At 34.5% G+C, this 13551-nt stretch overlaps 1 protein-coding gene across 9 annotated transcripts in view; it reads left to right on the top strand.

Annotated features, from left to right (window-relative positions):
* Nucleotides 1-13551, top strand: part of LOC135213599 (cytoplasmic polyadenylation element-binding protein 2-like) — a 133892-nt gene that overhangs the window by 111862 nt on the left and 8479 nt on the right. For all 9 annotated transcript variants that reach the window (XM_064247612.1, XM_064247617.1, XM_064247614.1 and 6 more), the window contains 3 exons: nucleotides 2021-2231; nucleotides 7471-7652; nucleotides 13251-13468. In XM_064247612.1, the coding sequence (XP_064103682.1) occupies nucleotides 2021-2231; nucleotides 7471-7652; nucleotides 13251-13468 (611 nt within the window). The remainder of the gene's footprint in view (nucleotides 1-2020; nucleotides 2232-7470; nucleotides 7653-13250; nucleotides 13469-13551) is intronic.

Here is a 13551-nt window from a genome sequence, read left to right as displayed (position 1 = left end):
ATACCGGAGTTTAGAAAAACCAGTATAGTGAACCCCCTGTATTTGCGGGGGATGAATTCCAGACCTCCCCGTAAATACTTTGTACCTCTCTAAAAGCACTTAGAACTGCTTATTTTGATAGTTCAAGCAAAAGAAAACCCTCCAAAAATGGATATACTTGAATATTTTAATAGTTTTATCACAAAAAGTGCATTTAGTCATGAAATTTATATGAAAATACATTATTTAGTGAATATATCTTGGTGAAAAATACCCCAAATAAGCGAATTTTTCGCTAATAATGGGTAGATGTGTTCCATACAGAAACCCACGGATAGCTAAATCTGCAAATCTTGATATTGCGAATACAGGGGTTCATTGTAATGATTTATTGAAATTTTTCTAACATTTTAAACTTTTTAAACAACACATTGCTGTACACCATACATAGTGGTTGATTTTCTGGAAATTTATCTTTGTGAAATTTATGCTAGAATGTTCAAAATAGCAATGGCAATAACTGCTGGTTAAGCCAGGTTTCCAGTTTCATGCGCATATGACTGGATGAGTGCATATGTCCCATATGTTCATCGTCTGGACTCTACCCCTCAATTACTCATGACTTGGACTGGACAACCCAGCATCATTGCAGTTTCAAATCTCCAGTTTCAAGCTTGGACTCTGAAGGGGTTAGCTTTGTCATGCACCATAAGCATCACTTAAGGTTCTTTGCAGTGTGCCTTCAACCCCTACCTGCAACCCTTTCATTGTACCTCTTCCAACTTATTTTCCACCCTTTCTTAAGTCCATCATCCTTTCCATCTCCTAACAATTGTTTCAAGACTATTTTCAGTGCAGAATGACCTCATAGGTCCCAGCACTTGGTCTTTGGCTTAAATTTTATATTTAAGTTACAACTCTAGTCTTGGTTCAGTATGGATATGTGCTGGTGAGTAGGCAGTAGTGCCATCAGCACACACTGTGATGCATATCAAAATACAGCTCATTGTAGAAAGAAAGCAACAGCTACCAGGCACAACAGTCACAATGTAGAGCACAACACAGCATGGTACAGTAAAGTACTACAGTTTACAGAGCAAGCCTTGTGACCAAGGCAGAATTTATGTGAGAATTTCCCCCAAACACACAAGACTCACGAGATTATCTTCATTCCCATTCCCCACTGATCAGTAAGCTAGTGTGTACACTAGTGACATTTTCATTGAGGCAGTGAGCATACATACTACATGAACAACTAGTTTACCTGGGTGAGAGGAGGTTTTATTTGGGATCCATCCAGACTATTTAATCTTCATTATGTGCATACTTCTAAAAGTGCACTTTTATATTAGTTCTTTTGCCATTTATACAATTACACTCGTATGTCTACTCACTAAAATTAAGGAGCAGTCAGAGGTGTATGTCGAGTGGATACAGAAATTGCAGGTAATTGAAGAATTACTCTGGATGCCATAGGCTTCTCTTACCCTCTTATGTTTCCCAACTTGAACTATTTTGTCATGCATATGTTTTCAGTGTGTTATTTTGTGAAACAGATTTAAAATGATTTTTGTCTTGCAATTTGAAAGTAAATTTCTTGGAGGTACTTAGTGCTTCAATTTAGAAGACTCTAATTTGCCATTAGTAAGTGCTTTACTGGTATAAAGAGGACTCAGAACTTTTTGAAATATTTGCTAAGAAAGCAGTGGTAAATATATAAAAATCTTAGCAGAAAGCTTCTTCGAAAGCACAGACTAATGAATTTTGGCATCCTTAATGCTATGCAGAATTCATTTTCTGGAACCATACTGTGTAAACTTCAGTTTCTTTACCTCTGCTTCCCATAGGGTTCCTAAATGTAAGATTGTTAAAAGTTTATTTAAGTCTTGATATCCATGACGAAATTTACAGACTTTACATCTCCAGGTGGTTATGTATTCTCATGATAGTAACATGTTTTAATGCTTATTTCTTTACATCTACAGCCGTTCAACTAAGTTATAGCTTTCAGTCTGTAATGTCTGTTATTTTACTGTTTCAGGATGAAAGTAGCGTTCAGCAGTTGATAGATGCCTGTATTCAAGATGATGACAAACTGTACCTGTGTGTGTCGTCTCCTACCATTAAGGATAAACCTGTTCAGATCCGGCCGTGGCGACTATCAGATGCAGACTTTGTCCTTGATGCCTCGCTTCCATTGGATCCTCGCAAAACAGTATTTGTTGGAGGAGTACCAAGGCCTCTAAAAGCTGGTAAGACTTGATTTATAGCTTAGTAAAGAGAATACTCAAATTGGAGGCACATGATAAAAATTAAAAATTTTTGTAGTTGAAGACCAAATATATGATGCTGATTTATATTCACATTGTTAGGTATATGATTTCATGTCAGTCCTCGTCATGCTATGCATTGCTAGTATTGGAAATTACATGTATTCAACAAGTAGTACAATCCATTGCTCTAACAATAACATTCTATGCTAGTTTAGACTGGTGTGACCTGTTTCTATACTCAAAACTTCTTGCATTATAGCTCACTGTTTGGTTTGCTATGATTGTCCCATTACCCCTTTTACTCTTCATTGTTCATACACAGAACAAACCTTTGGTCATAACATAAGAGGAATTTCTGTACTACCTGCTGGAGACAAAAAAAACAATGCAAGAATTTTGATGGCATTGGAGACAGCCAATGGGGTCAAAGGAGGCAGGCGCAGCTTGACCTAGCTTACCCCAACTATGCTGTGACATACAAGTTTCTCTCTAACCACCTTTGTAGTAAGACTATGCTACTGCCTTTCTAGCCAAGAAGTACATTGTTTTAGCACTTCTTGCCTATGTTATGCCTTGCTGTTCTGTTTTTTCATTCTGTTTTTGTTTGTGTGTTTATCTGTGTGATATGTTATCCTTGTGTATTTTGCATTCCTAGAAATGCTAACCCAGGAATCATCTAAGCAACCCAGGCCTCAGAGAAAATGCCTGGGGGTTGGTAACAACCCTGTCTCTCATTTTGCAGCCTTGGATACAGACCCCCATTCCCCTTGTAGCAGGTGCAGATCTAATGGTTGTAACGTAAATAATCCTTATTCTGAGTGTCGTAGTTGGTCTCCTGAGCAATGGAAGAATTTTGGTAAGAAGGCTCTTTTGTTTCCTTCAATTCCCACATGTGCTGGAACCCAACATATTTTCATTAATAGTTCTGATTGAATAATTTGGTAGATATTTATTTGGATTTTTTGTACAAGATGATTTGGAGACTTGTATTTGTTTATAGCATCGATAGCGCTTCATGAGTCACTGAAAATGGTGGAAATTGCTCTCTTCTCAGATATTATGTCTAGTGCTATTTGTATGGCTGAGTTCTGCAGTATATACTGATATTAGGGAGGACTTATTTTCATTAATTTATCTTTTGAGAATGCTGAAGTGCCTACTCCAGTGACGTTTTTTTATCCATCTGTATAGATCATAATTTGATCTCCCTTTCTTCTGATGTGTTCTAACGTGTTGGCAGCACATTGCTGTGTTTGTCATATTTCTTTTTAGATGTGAGGCATGTTGTGCAAAAGTGGTCTAACCTTCAAAAATGGTGGTTTGGAGTTATAGGCAGGAAAATGTTGTCTGTAGATTCAAAAACTTTGTATTGATGTCGGAAAAGGCAAAAGCAAACATCCTGTGGGGTTTACTAAGGTCTAAAGTGGCGTGTTTTGGTCCAACAATAGTTGCAGACTAACTCTAGATCAGGCATGAAAGTGTTCTAACCTGGGAGGGTGCTGCAGCCTATGGCCAATCAGAGCGCGCCTCGATTGGTGTTGTCAGCCACGCTGCCTCAGACTGCTTTCTCATGAACTTGAAACCATAGACTTGTTTTCATTCTCTTTTGCTTTTTTTTCTCTCTCTCTCATTTTCTCTTTTTCTCTCATGATGTTTCTCAATTTCTTTATTCTCTTTTTTTATATTTTTTATCTTTTTCTCTGATTTTCTCTCTCAATACTATTTAATTTTTCTCTTGATTTTTTTTTCTCTCTCTCTCTCCCTGATTTTCTCTTTCAATATTTCATTTTTCTCTCTTTTTCTCTCTTTTCTCCCCATCTGAGTTGGGGGTGTTGCCAATGTCCAAGGTATGTTAATAATGTCAAAGCACAATTTTTTTTATGGCTCAACAATGATAAAAATATAATATTTTTCTATTTAAAAATTCATATAAAATCAGGAATTAGGCACAGCAACATAATTTTTACAGAACTCCTCTTGTTCCATACAATTTTTACAAATTATTCTAAAACCATGACTGGGAAAAAAATAGTAAGTAGGGGGTTGTAAATAAAAAGTTTGATGAAAAAAAAAATAAAAAAATGGGGTTGTAAATAAAAAATTTGACCATATCCAAAAATAAAATAGAGAAATATTATTAAGAACTCAGTGGCATGAAAGATCTAGCCTAAACACTTAATTAGATGTATATTAGTAATACATTGCACTACTTTATTCTGTAGTACATAATCAGTAATTAACTTTGACTGCTAATTACTTGAAACTAACGACACGCACCGTTACAGTCTTTATTCGGTAGTACAGGCAGCTCCCTGTTACCAACAGAGGTTCCATTCCTGGGGTTTGACTGTAACCGAAAATTGTCACTAACCGAAATTAAAAAGTCTGCTGGTGCCACAATCCCCCTGACGGTGCCCTAGACTGGTTAACGATGCCCCCAAGTGTCACAGCCAGATATTTTGCCCTAATATGTAATAACTCTTTAATGAAAATGTGGAATTTCATTTACCTAATCATTTACTATGGTTTGCATGGTAGTTCTACAAATTTTTAATGCCAGATTTGATGAACTTACCGGTAATCTTGGCCTAGAATGAGAGAGAGAAAAAAAGAAGTCACCTTTTTCAGAATACTAACATTTCCTCCATCTCTTTGTGTATCATATCTTCTAGTTTAATAAGTTAAAAAAGCAGAAGAAAATGATAAAAGTATCGTTAGTAAAGTTATATATGTTGCTTAAATGCTACAGCCATAAACAACTGAATGAAAACAGTTCTTTTGCTACAACAACTGAACCGAATCTGATGATGATAATGTTTTGCTTGCATTTCAGCCCTCATACACTAGTAAAAAATTACCGTAGTTATATTACAAATAAATATCATTAAGTAGAACAAGACTTGTATGTTTTTACTTTATATGTTTATTTGGTATGGAAAAAATATTGGTAAGGAAATATAGTACTGCTAAATTTAAGCTGCAGTTGTTGCAACTCTGCCGCAAATATTAGTGAAGAATAAGTGTTTTAATAAAAGATGCTGGCCATAAAAGAACACATTTTACTGTTTTTTCACACCGATAAAAGATGAATACATAAATCTCGTATTTTTATGAAATAGGATGAAAATAGCAAATGGAATCTGTTTTTTACACACAAAAACATTTATTAATGAAAAAATAAACTAGTCATATTTCAACTTAAAAGCACTTCATATAATGAAAAATAACCCTGTCCCATATAAATATGGGTCTCTAGAGATCTATTTACAAGAAGCAAGAAAATCACTCAGAATTAAGTTTAAATAAGGCGAAATAAACCTGCCTCTGCCCTCAGCTGATTTTTCCAAACCAAAACATTGATTGCTTTGTATTTTATAATACTGTAGTAATATGAGACTACATACAGTATTATTGATACAGTGAAGTAAAGCATAACTAATAGCCAGGGAAAAGATGCTTATTAGTTAAGTTTGATAGGGCGAAATAAACCTGCCTCTGCCCTCAGCTGATTTTTCCAAACCAAAACATTGATTGCTTTGTATTTTATAATACTGTAGTAATATGAGACTACATACAGTATTATTGGATACAGTGAAGTAAAGCATAACTTTTTAAAATAGCCAGGGAAAAGATGCTTATTAGTTATGTTTATATTTTATGAGGGTCTCTGTGCTTAGGCTAAGTATGGATAACCAGACAACAGCACCATCTATTAACAAAAAACAACTAAATCTAGTTCACAACAAGAAGTATTTAAGTCCTATTTCAACTTATAAACACTTCAACAAAAATTAACCTTGTCCCATATAAATAGTTTCAAGAGATTTATTTATGCTAACCAGAAACAAGAAAATCGCTCTGAACTGAGTTAAATACAGCAAAGTAATTTTGTCTCTGCCCTCAGCTGATTTTAACAAACCAAAACATGATTTGTTTGTTTGCATTGTATAGTACAATAGCAATATAAGACTACATACAGTATTATTGGATACAGCAAAGTAAAGGATAACTTTTTAAAAAAGCAAAGGAAAATATGCATATTCATTATGTTTGTATTTTATAAGTTGTTCTCGGCATTTAGCCTAAGGTACAGACAACCAGACAACGGTGCTATAAACCCTACGGGGGCTAAAACCCCGTTTTGAATATACTATTGAGCAAGTGCCGTAAAACCAAAATGCTGGTAACCAATACCAATGGTAACCGGGGGCTGCCTGTAATCAGTAATTAATTTTGACCGCTAATTACTCAAAACTAACATGGGGCTGGTTAGACCACTTTCGCACTACATGCCATATATGATAGAGCAGTAAATATTTTTGTTTCAAAGTCCAAAGTGGTGGCAGATCTATTGTTGGATGGAAAATTGATGTAATATTGTGTAAATTCATTAAATATTTGTTTCTTTCTGGGAAATAGCTAGTGCTATGATGTTCAAATCTTTGATTATAAGTCAGAAAGCAGGTAGCAGCGTTAGATGTTCCTGCTTGAAGGGAAACTCCCTTACGCATAGTTATTAAGTTGTGGTGATGTTTTAGCGGTAATAGCCTGTTTCTGCTAACAAGGAGTTTATTGGGGATGATCGAAATTCTCCCATGCACAAACTTATACCTTCATGATGTAATGCATCTAGTGTTTTTAATGTTTCTGAGGCAGATGAATATATTGGGCAACAATAATCTATTATATATAGATAATCAGTTGCTTTGTATAACATTAGCATGATGTTATGTCCAGTTCCCCATTTGGTATGTGATAGTTGTTTTCAATATGACAAGAGCTTTTATGCCTTTTGCTTTAATATATCTGAGGTGTGCTTTTCAGTATAGGTGTTGATCAAACACCATTCCTAGGTATTTAATGTTTGCAAAATTTAATTTCAGTATTATAAAGATCAAGCTTAATTGTTTGGTGTTTTAACCATCTTTTATCTTTATAGAAAATAACTGGAATTGTTTTATTTATTGAAAATTGGAATCCTACTGAATATGCCCAGTTGGTAATATTGGTAATGGCTGTATTGGGGATTCTTTGGGCATGTCTTAGCATGCTACTTGTATAGTATATAGCCATCCTACTTGGAGGTGCTAGCTTATATCTTAATGAATTAACTCATGTCTGTGTTAGTAATTTTGTTGTGCATTACTGGTAAGACTTGCTTAGCATAGTTTGATGTTCCAGTTCATGTGAAGTATTACCCTCTTGGTTCTTTTTACAGTTGAACTGGCAATGATCATGGATCGTTTATATGGTGGAGTATGTTATGCTGGAATTGATACAGATCCGGAATTGAAGTACCCAAAAGGTGCAGGCCGTGTTGCGTTTTCAAATCAGCAGAGTTATATTGCTGCCATCAGTGCCAGATTTGTACAGTTACAGCATGGTGATATTGATAAAAGGGTAAGTGTTATTACCACCAATGTAAAATTATTTTAGTGTATGATCATGGGATTAATTTTTAATCATTAAACAAAACAATATAGTCACAGTTCTAGACCTGTGTGGCTCAGCTGAAGGATTTGTTCCTTGAGAAGAGAGAGAATTAGACCAAGCTTAAAGAAGCTGGACAGTTAGATGTGAAGAGATCAAATTAGAATGCAATGTAACTTGGGTTGGGACCAAAGGACCTTTACTTGTGTATCCAGTTTATTGTTGTTGTTTGTGTCATCTTAAGTTTGAGATGTTCACATGGAAATTTGATGTTTATGTGGACTGTACTAATGCAGTAAGTGGATATTAGCTGTAAACTGTAGACCTCTATATGAACCAACTGCATATGGTGTTGGGTTATTTGAGTTCTGTGTGCTTATTTTTAGTTAGTTCGTAGCAAATTATAAGACAAATGACTTTATGGTCAATGGTAAGTGTATTAAATGTCCAAATTCATTGACCTTTGATGCTCTTCTCATGTTGATTTCAAAACTTCACATTCGTGATGATCTTTATAGAACAGCTATGTAGTTTGCTCAATGGAATATTGTGCCTTACAGCTATAATGGGCTTACTAAGAATTTTGGCAAAACCAAATTTGCAGTATTGAGGTTGTCTTGAAAGTCTAAATGCAAGTGATAACTGGTAGAGCATTGGAAGCTGCATCAAATATTTCCTAATGAAATAATAGCATTTCATGTTAGTGATTTTATAAAAGTGTTTTTACCATACCCCCTGTCAACCTAATATTTTTCTTGTCGAAAGGAGTGTCATTTGGAAGTAACTTCAAAATTGGTCATCACGACAAACTCCTAGCTTATTTATGACTATCTACATATTCTACGCCTTGACTGTAGATATACCTTGACTGAACAAATATTCAACAAATGACAAGTATTTGGCATAAACTTTTTAAAGATATTTTGTCAGAATTCATAACATACTCAGTTTATTCAGTTGTAAAGTTGCTAAGCTTCAATTTATTATGTGAACTACAGTATGAGTTTTTATTTGTAAGTGAAGTGAATTTAAAGTAAATAGGTATTGTTGAACTACTTTGAAGTTGGTTTGATTACATCTCAGAAATGCACATACTATTGGTGTGAGGTTTGCAGGGGACTGCTATCCTGAACTACTGTATCTTGGAGCAATTTCCTTGTTTAATCGTAGAAAAAATTCCCTCCATATATCTTACTTCATCTTTTTTATAATGATTATTTTTTAAGGGAGAACCATATGTGGTTACTGCCTACAATTAAATTTGCACAGCACTCTTGGGATGGTATCCAATATTCTTTGCAGTTCCCTTTTTATCTGGAGTGTGGTTTTTTTTCCCCCAATTCTATTTACTCTTATACATTTGACTTTTCAACTACATTTTCCGGCACCAGTTTTTACAGTATTTTCAGCAATGACTCCCTTAAGCCAGCTTAAGAAGAGTATATGAATTTGAGCCATTGGTCTGGTTAAATATCTATAGAATAATAATTACAGTATGACCTCACCAAGTTTGCATCTTTTAAAATCATATCTTGGCTTAATCCAGTACAATTTTGGATTGCCATGGGTTTTTATTGATGATTTTTTAAGAAGGGAATGTGTAAAGATCGATCATAATAAAGAATGTATGACACATTTGAATGAAACAGACATTTTGAAAATTAAATACACAAAACATATAATTCAATAACTGAAAATTAAAAGGTTTCCTTATGGTATGCATCTTGTTGACTTAGCTTAACCTAAAAGCATAATACATGTACGTAGTATTGATATTTTGTCTTGGTCAGTGCATTTTGGTATACTACAGTACCATGTATACTCATGTAACGCGATCTCGTGTATTATGCGACCCCCAAATTGTCACCATTAAAAAATTATTTTATCATGTATCTCGTGTATCATACAACCTCATTTTTTTATACCAAATTACAATAGGCTAATCCCTATTCCTCCATCTCTTTATCCCATCTTCTAGTTACCCTCTTGCGCACAAGCCGAAAATATAAAGGTGTAAGGTACACTGACCTTTCTTCTTTTCCCCCCCCGGCCAAAAAAAAAGAACATGCGCATAGAAAAGTATTTCGGTAAAATTCAGTATGTCTGAACTATAAATGGAAAATATACGCTTCTGGTTAGTGTAATTATGTTAGGCAAATGATTGAATTATTTCCTAAAAAAGCAATCAGAACATCTTTACGAGGGACTTAGAAATATATAAACGATTGTGAACAAAAGTGAAATTTTTAAATTTTTTAAGAAAATCATAGATATTTTTTGGAAATAATCATGACAAATATAATAATTAAGTTTGTTTTGGGAGTTTGTTTTATACTTAAATTGTGTAGAAATGTTTGATCTTTCACGTGGAAGCAATAATTTTTTTTGCTATAAGTGTGTTTGCTAATGTTTTGCGGAGTGCATTTTTCAGATTTTCCAACCTACATATGTTGATGTTTTGTATCATAGCTAAGTAAGCTAGCAGCTTCGGGTTTGCGTTTTCTTCGAGATTCATCATCTGTCAACCCAATTGCATCAACTACGTTTTCTAGGATTGACGCGTTTTTTTTTTCCGTGAATTTTTCCTGAAAATAACTTAATATGACCGCTCGGCTCATCATCTGTGCACTTATGGGAAAAAATTTATTGACGCTCTATGCATCATCAGATCACGAGAGGGTTAAGTTAAAAAAGTTAAGGAGAATGCTAAAAGTATTGTAAGGAATGTTGTGCTTGTTTTGTAAACTCATACAGCCTTAAACAACCGAACGAGCGCCTCAGTGGCGTAGTTGGTATGGTGTTTGCGTTCCACTTCAGTGGTCGCGGGTTCGATTCTCGGCCATTCCATTGAGGAATGAGAGATGTGTATTTCTGGTGATAGAAGTTCACTCTCGACGTGGTTTGGAAGTCACATTAAGCCGTTGGTCCCGTTGCTGAATAACCACTGGTTCCTTGCAAAGTAAATGCACTGTACAAACAAACAAACAACCAAACTAGAAACCGCTAATTTGTCATGAACAACTGAATCGGATAACAGCAGGTTTGCTTGCATTTCAACCATCGTACGATAGTAAAAAATTACCATAGTTACGTTACAAATTACATCAAATGAAATAGAACTGATATATTTTTACATTACTATATCCTTATTTGCTTTGGAGAAGAGATCGGCAAGGAAATATACAGCTAAATTTAAGCTGCAAGTTGTTGCTGAAGCTGAGAAAACAATGTTCATCTGCTAATGACTATTATCGTGCATTGGCAACATTGACGAAACTCCCTCAAATTTTGATATAGTACCATCAAACTCAACATAAAATTTGAGAGAAACTTATTTTAACAAAACTATTGGGCATGAACGAACACTTTTTACTGTTATTTTTTATACACAATAAACACGCTCCCAGCGCCATCTACTTAAAAAACTAAAAGTTCACAACGATACATATTCAAGTCATATTTTGAGTTGAAAACACTTCATATAACATAAAATAACCTTGTCCCATATAAATAGAGTATCTAGAGATTCATTTACAGTAACTAGAAGCAAGAAAATTGCTCCGATTTGAATTCAGTTCAGCAAAATAAACTTACCTCGTAATTGCACTCAGCTGATTTCCAAACCAAAACATTAATTGCTATGTTTGTATTTTGTAATACAATAGTAATATGAAAGTACTTACAATATTATTGGATACAGTGAAGTAAATCATAATTTTTTAAAAGATCCATGGAAAAGATGCATATTTGTTATGTTTGTAGTATTTTATGATAACGATAGTCTGTGAATATTACATATGCTGATTTTATATTTCGTGTATGATGCGCCCCCTTAAAATTAACTTCAAAATTAGGTCTTCAAAAATTGCATGATATGAGAGTATATGCATTAATTCTTTTTAGGGAAGTTTTAAAAGAAGGATAACTTATGTTACATTAGAACATTTTTAACTTTGCAATAATAATTACTTGATTTAATGTACTTAACATTAACTTTGGAAGCATAGCCAAATATTGTTTGACTAGTTCAGCTTTTCAGTTACTGTGATTTGTCAAAGCTTACCCCCCCTGGTATGCTAGATTAGTTAGGCATTAAGTTATACAAACCTATTGTTTTCCCTCAGGCTATTGTGAAAAGATAAAGATTTTTTCCTTGGTATCCTGTTTATTCACTGCTATTAGTGTTTCCATTGCAGCATTTTTTGGCCCCCACTGCATTGCTCTCTGCCTGTTACTTCATCCATTCCCTTTGGTCTCTTCCCACTTGGCTGTTGAACATCTTTAACTTTACCCAGCTCCAATTTCAGCTTGTCTAATTTCAAGAACAAGTCCTTCCAGCAAGCCATATTTGAATGTAGAATTCCTTTAAGCAGTGATTTGCAAATTCTCATGTGAGCCTAGTGAGAGCCTAGAAATGTGACTATTGTTGTGTTAACTGCATTATACAAGAACACTATATAGTTATAATAATTATGATTATAGTAACAATGATAATTTGTATGCTGAAATTTTTATAATCTCTAGAAAATGTTACTTGTTCTCTACCATTGTGTTATGGAATTTATCATCATTTCTGTGTAAGAGGCAGGGTGGTTATTGCCTAAATGAGAAGTTTTGCTCTTCATCTTTCCATTTTTCAGTGAATAGGCCTATTTGTGGTTTCTTAGTGTCACTAGTAATTTCAGTTGTAACTAGCGATTGGCAGATTTGTTCCTCTTTGTCATTATAATTTATTGGTCATTCACATATACTTAAGACCCCAACTATTTGTGATTGTAGTGTCTGTCTTCATCATCAAGTGTCTTCTTGAAAAGAATTACAAAGTTTCTTTACTTGAATATGTATTCTAATATACTGAGAGATAAAGAGCTAAAGTTTATAGGCAGTAATCTGTCATCAGCTGGTTAAACAAAATTTCAACATTTTACCTGGTAGGGATTCTTCTCCCAAGTAGATTCATGCATGTTGTACAGTACTGTTTTTCCTTTTATAACTGCAAGTGTAATTTTCTAAAGGAAGTCTTTCACTGATACCAAGCTTCTGCCATAAGCAGTGTTGTGTTTTATGTTCACTTGAGAGATTACCTGTTTGCCTCTTAATAGTATTGCCTAATTACTAATTGAGAGTTGTTTAACCAGACTGCTTAATGACTTGAATAGTTTTTTAATACGTTGCTGAAATTGGAGCAGAACCAGGGAAGAACCAGGGGTTATAGAAATTCAGTGTGTTTTAATTCTTAGTACATTTTTGTCACTATTATTTATTTAAAATCACTGTCCAGTTTGAATTATAATGAAGTCAAACTTTTAGAGAAAAATGAGTTAATTGTCAGTTCTGATACTTTTACATAGTTTTTGTCAATGACGTCCCTTTCAATTAGTATGGAGTTGATGCTGTTCTGATTAGTTTTATTCACTAATCAAGAAACAGTTAAGTTACCCCATATTATTACTCTGTGGATCTGTTTTCTTTTTTATATATTTTGCCTTAACTTTTTCTAGTAATGGCCTTTTCTTTTTAAAATATGGCACTGAATAATGTAAGAAAAATTTGTTTCTTCTTTTTCAGGTGGAAGTAAAACCGTATGTTCTAGATGACCAGATGTGTGATGAGTGCCAGGGGGCACGCTGTGGGGGGAAGTTTGCCCCCTTCTTCTGTGCCAATGTTACCTGCTTGCAATACTACTGCGAACACTGTTGGCAGACCATCCACTCCCGCCCAGGACGTGAATTCCACAAGCCGCTAGTCAAAGAGGGTGCCGATCGCCCCCGCACTGTACCATTCAGGTGGTGCTAGGCTCCTATGTTTTAGTTTGTAGAACCAGTGACATTTTTCCTAATGCTTTTCAGCATTCCAAGATTTTTATCAT

Source organism: Macrobrachium nipponense, chromosome 43 (assembly GCF_015104395.2).
Source record: "Macrobrachium nipponense isolate FS-2020 chromosome 43, ASM1510439v2, whole genome shotgun sequence".
NCBI classification, from domain to species: Eukaryota; Metazoa; Arthropoda; class Malacostraca; order Decapoda; family Palaemonidae; genus Macrobrachium; species Macrobrachium nipponense.
Note: the sequence above shows the minus strand (reverse complement) of the source record. Positions and strands in the feature narration are given on the sequence as shown.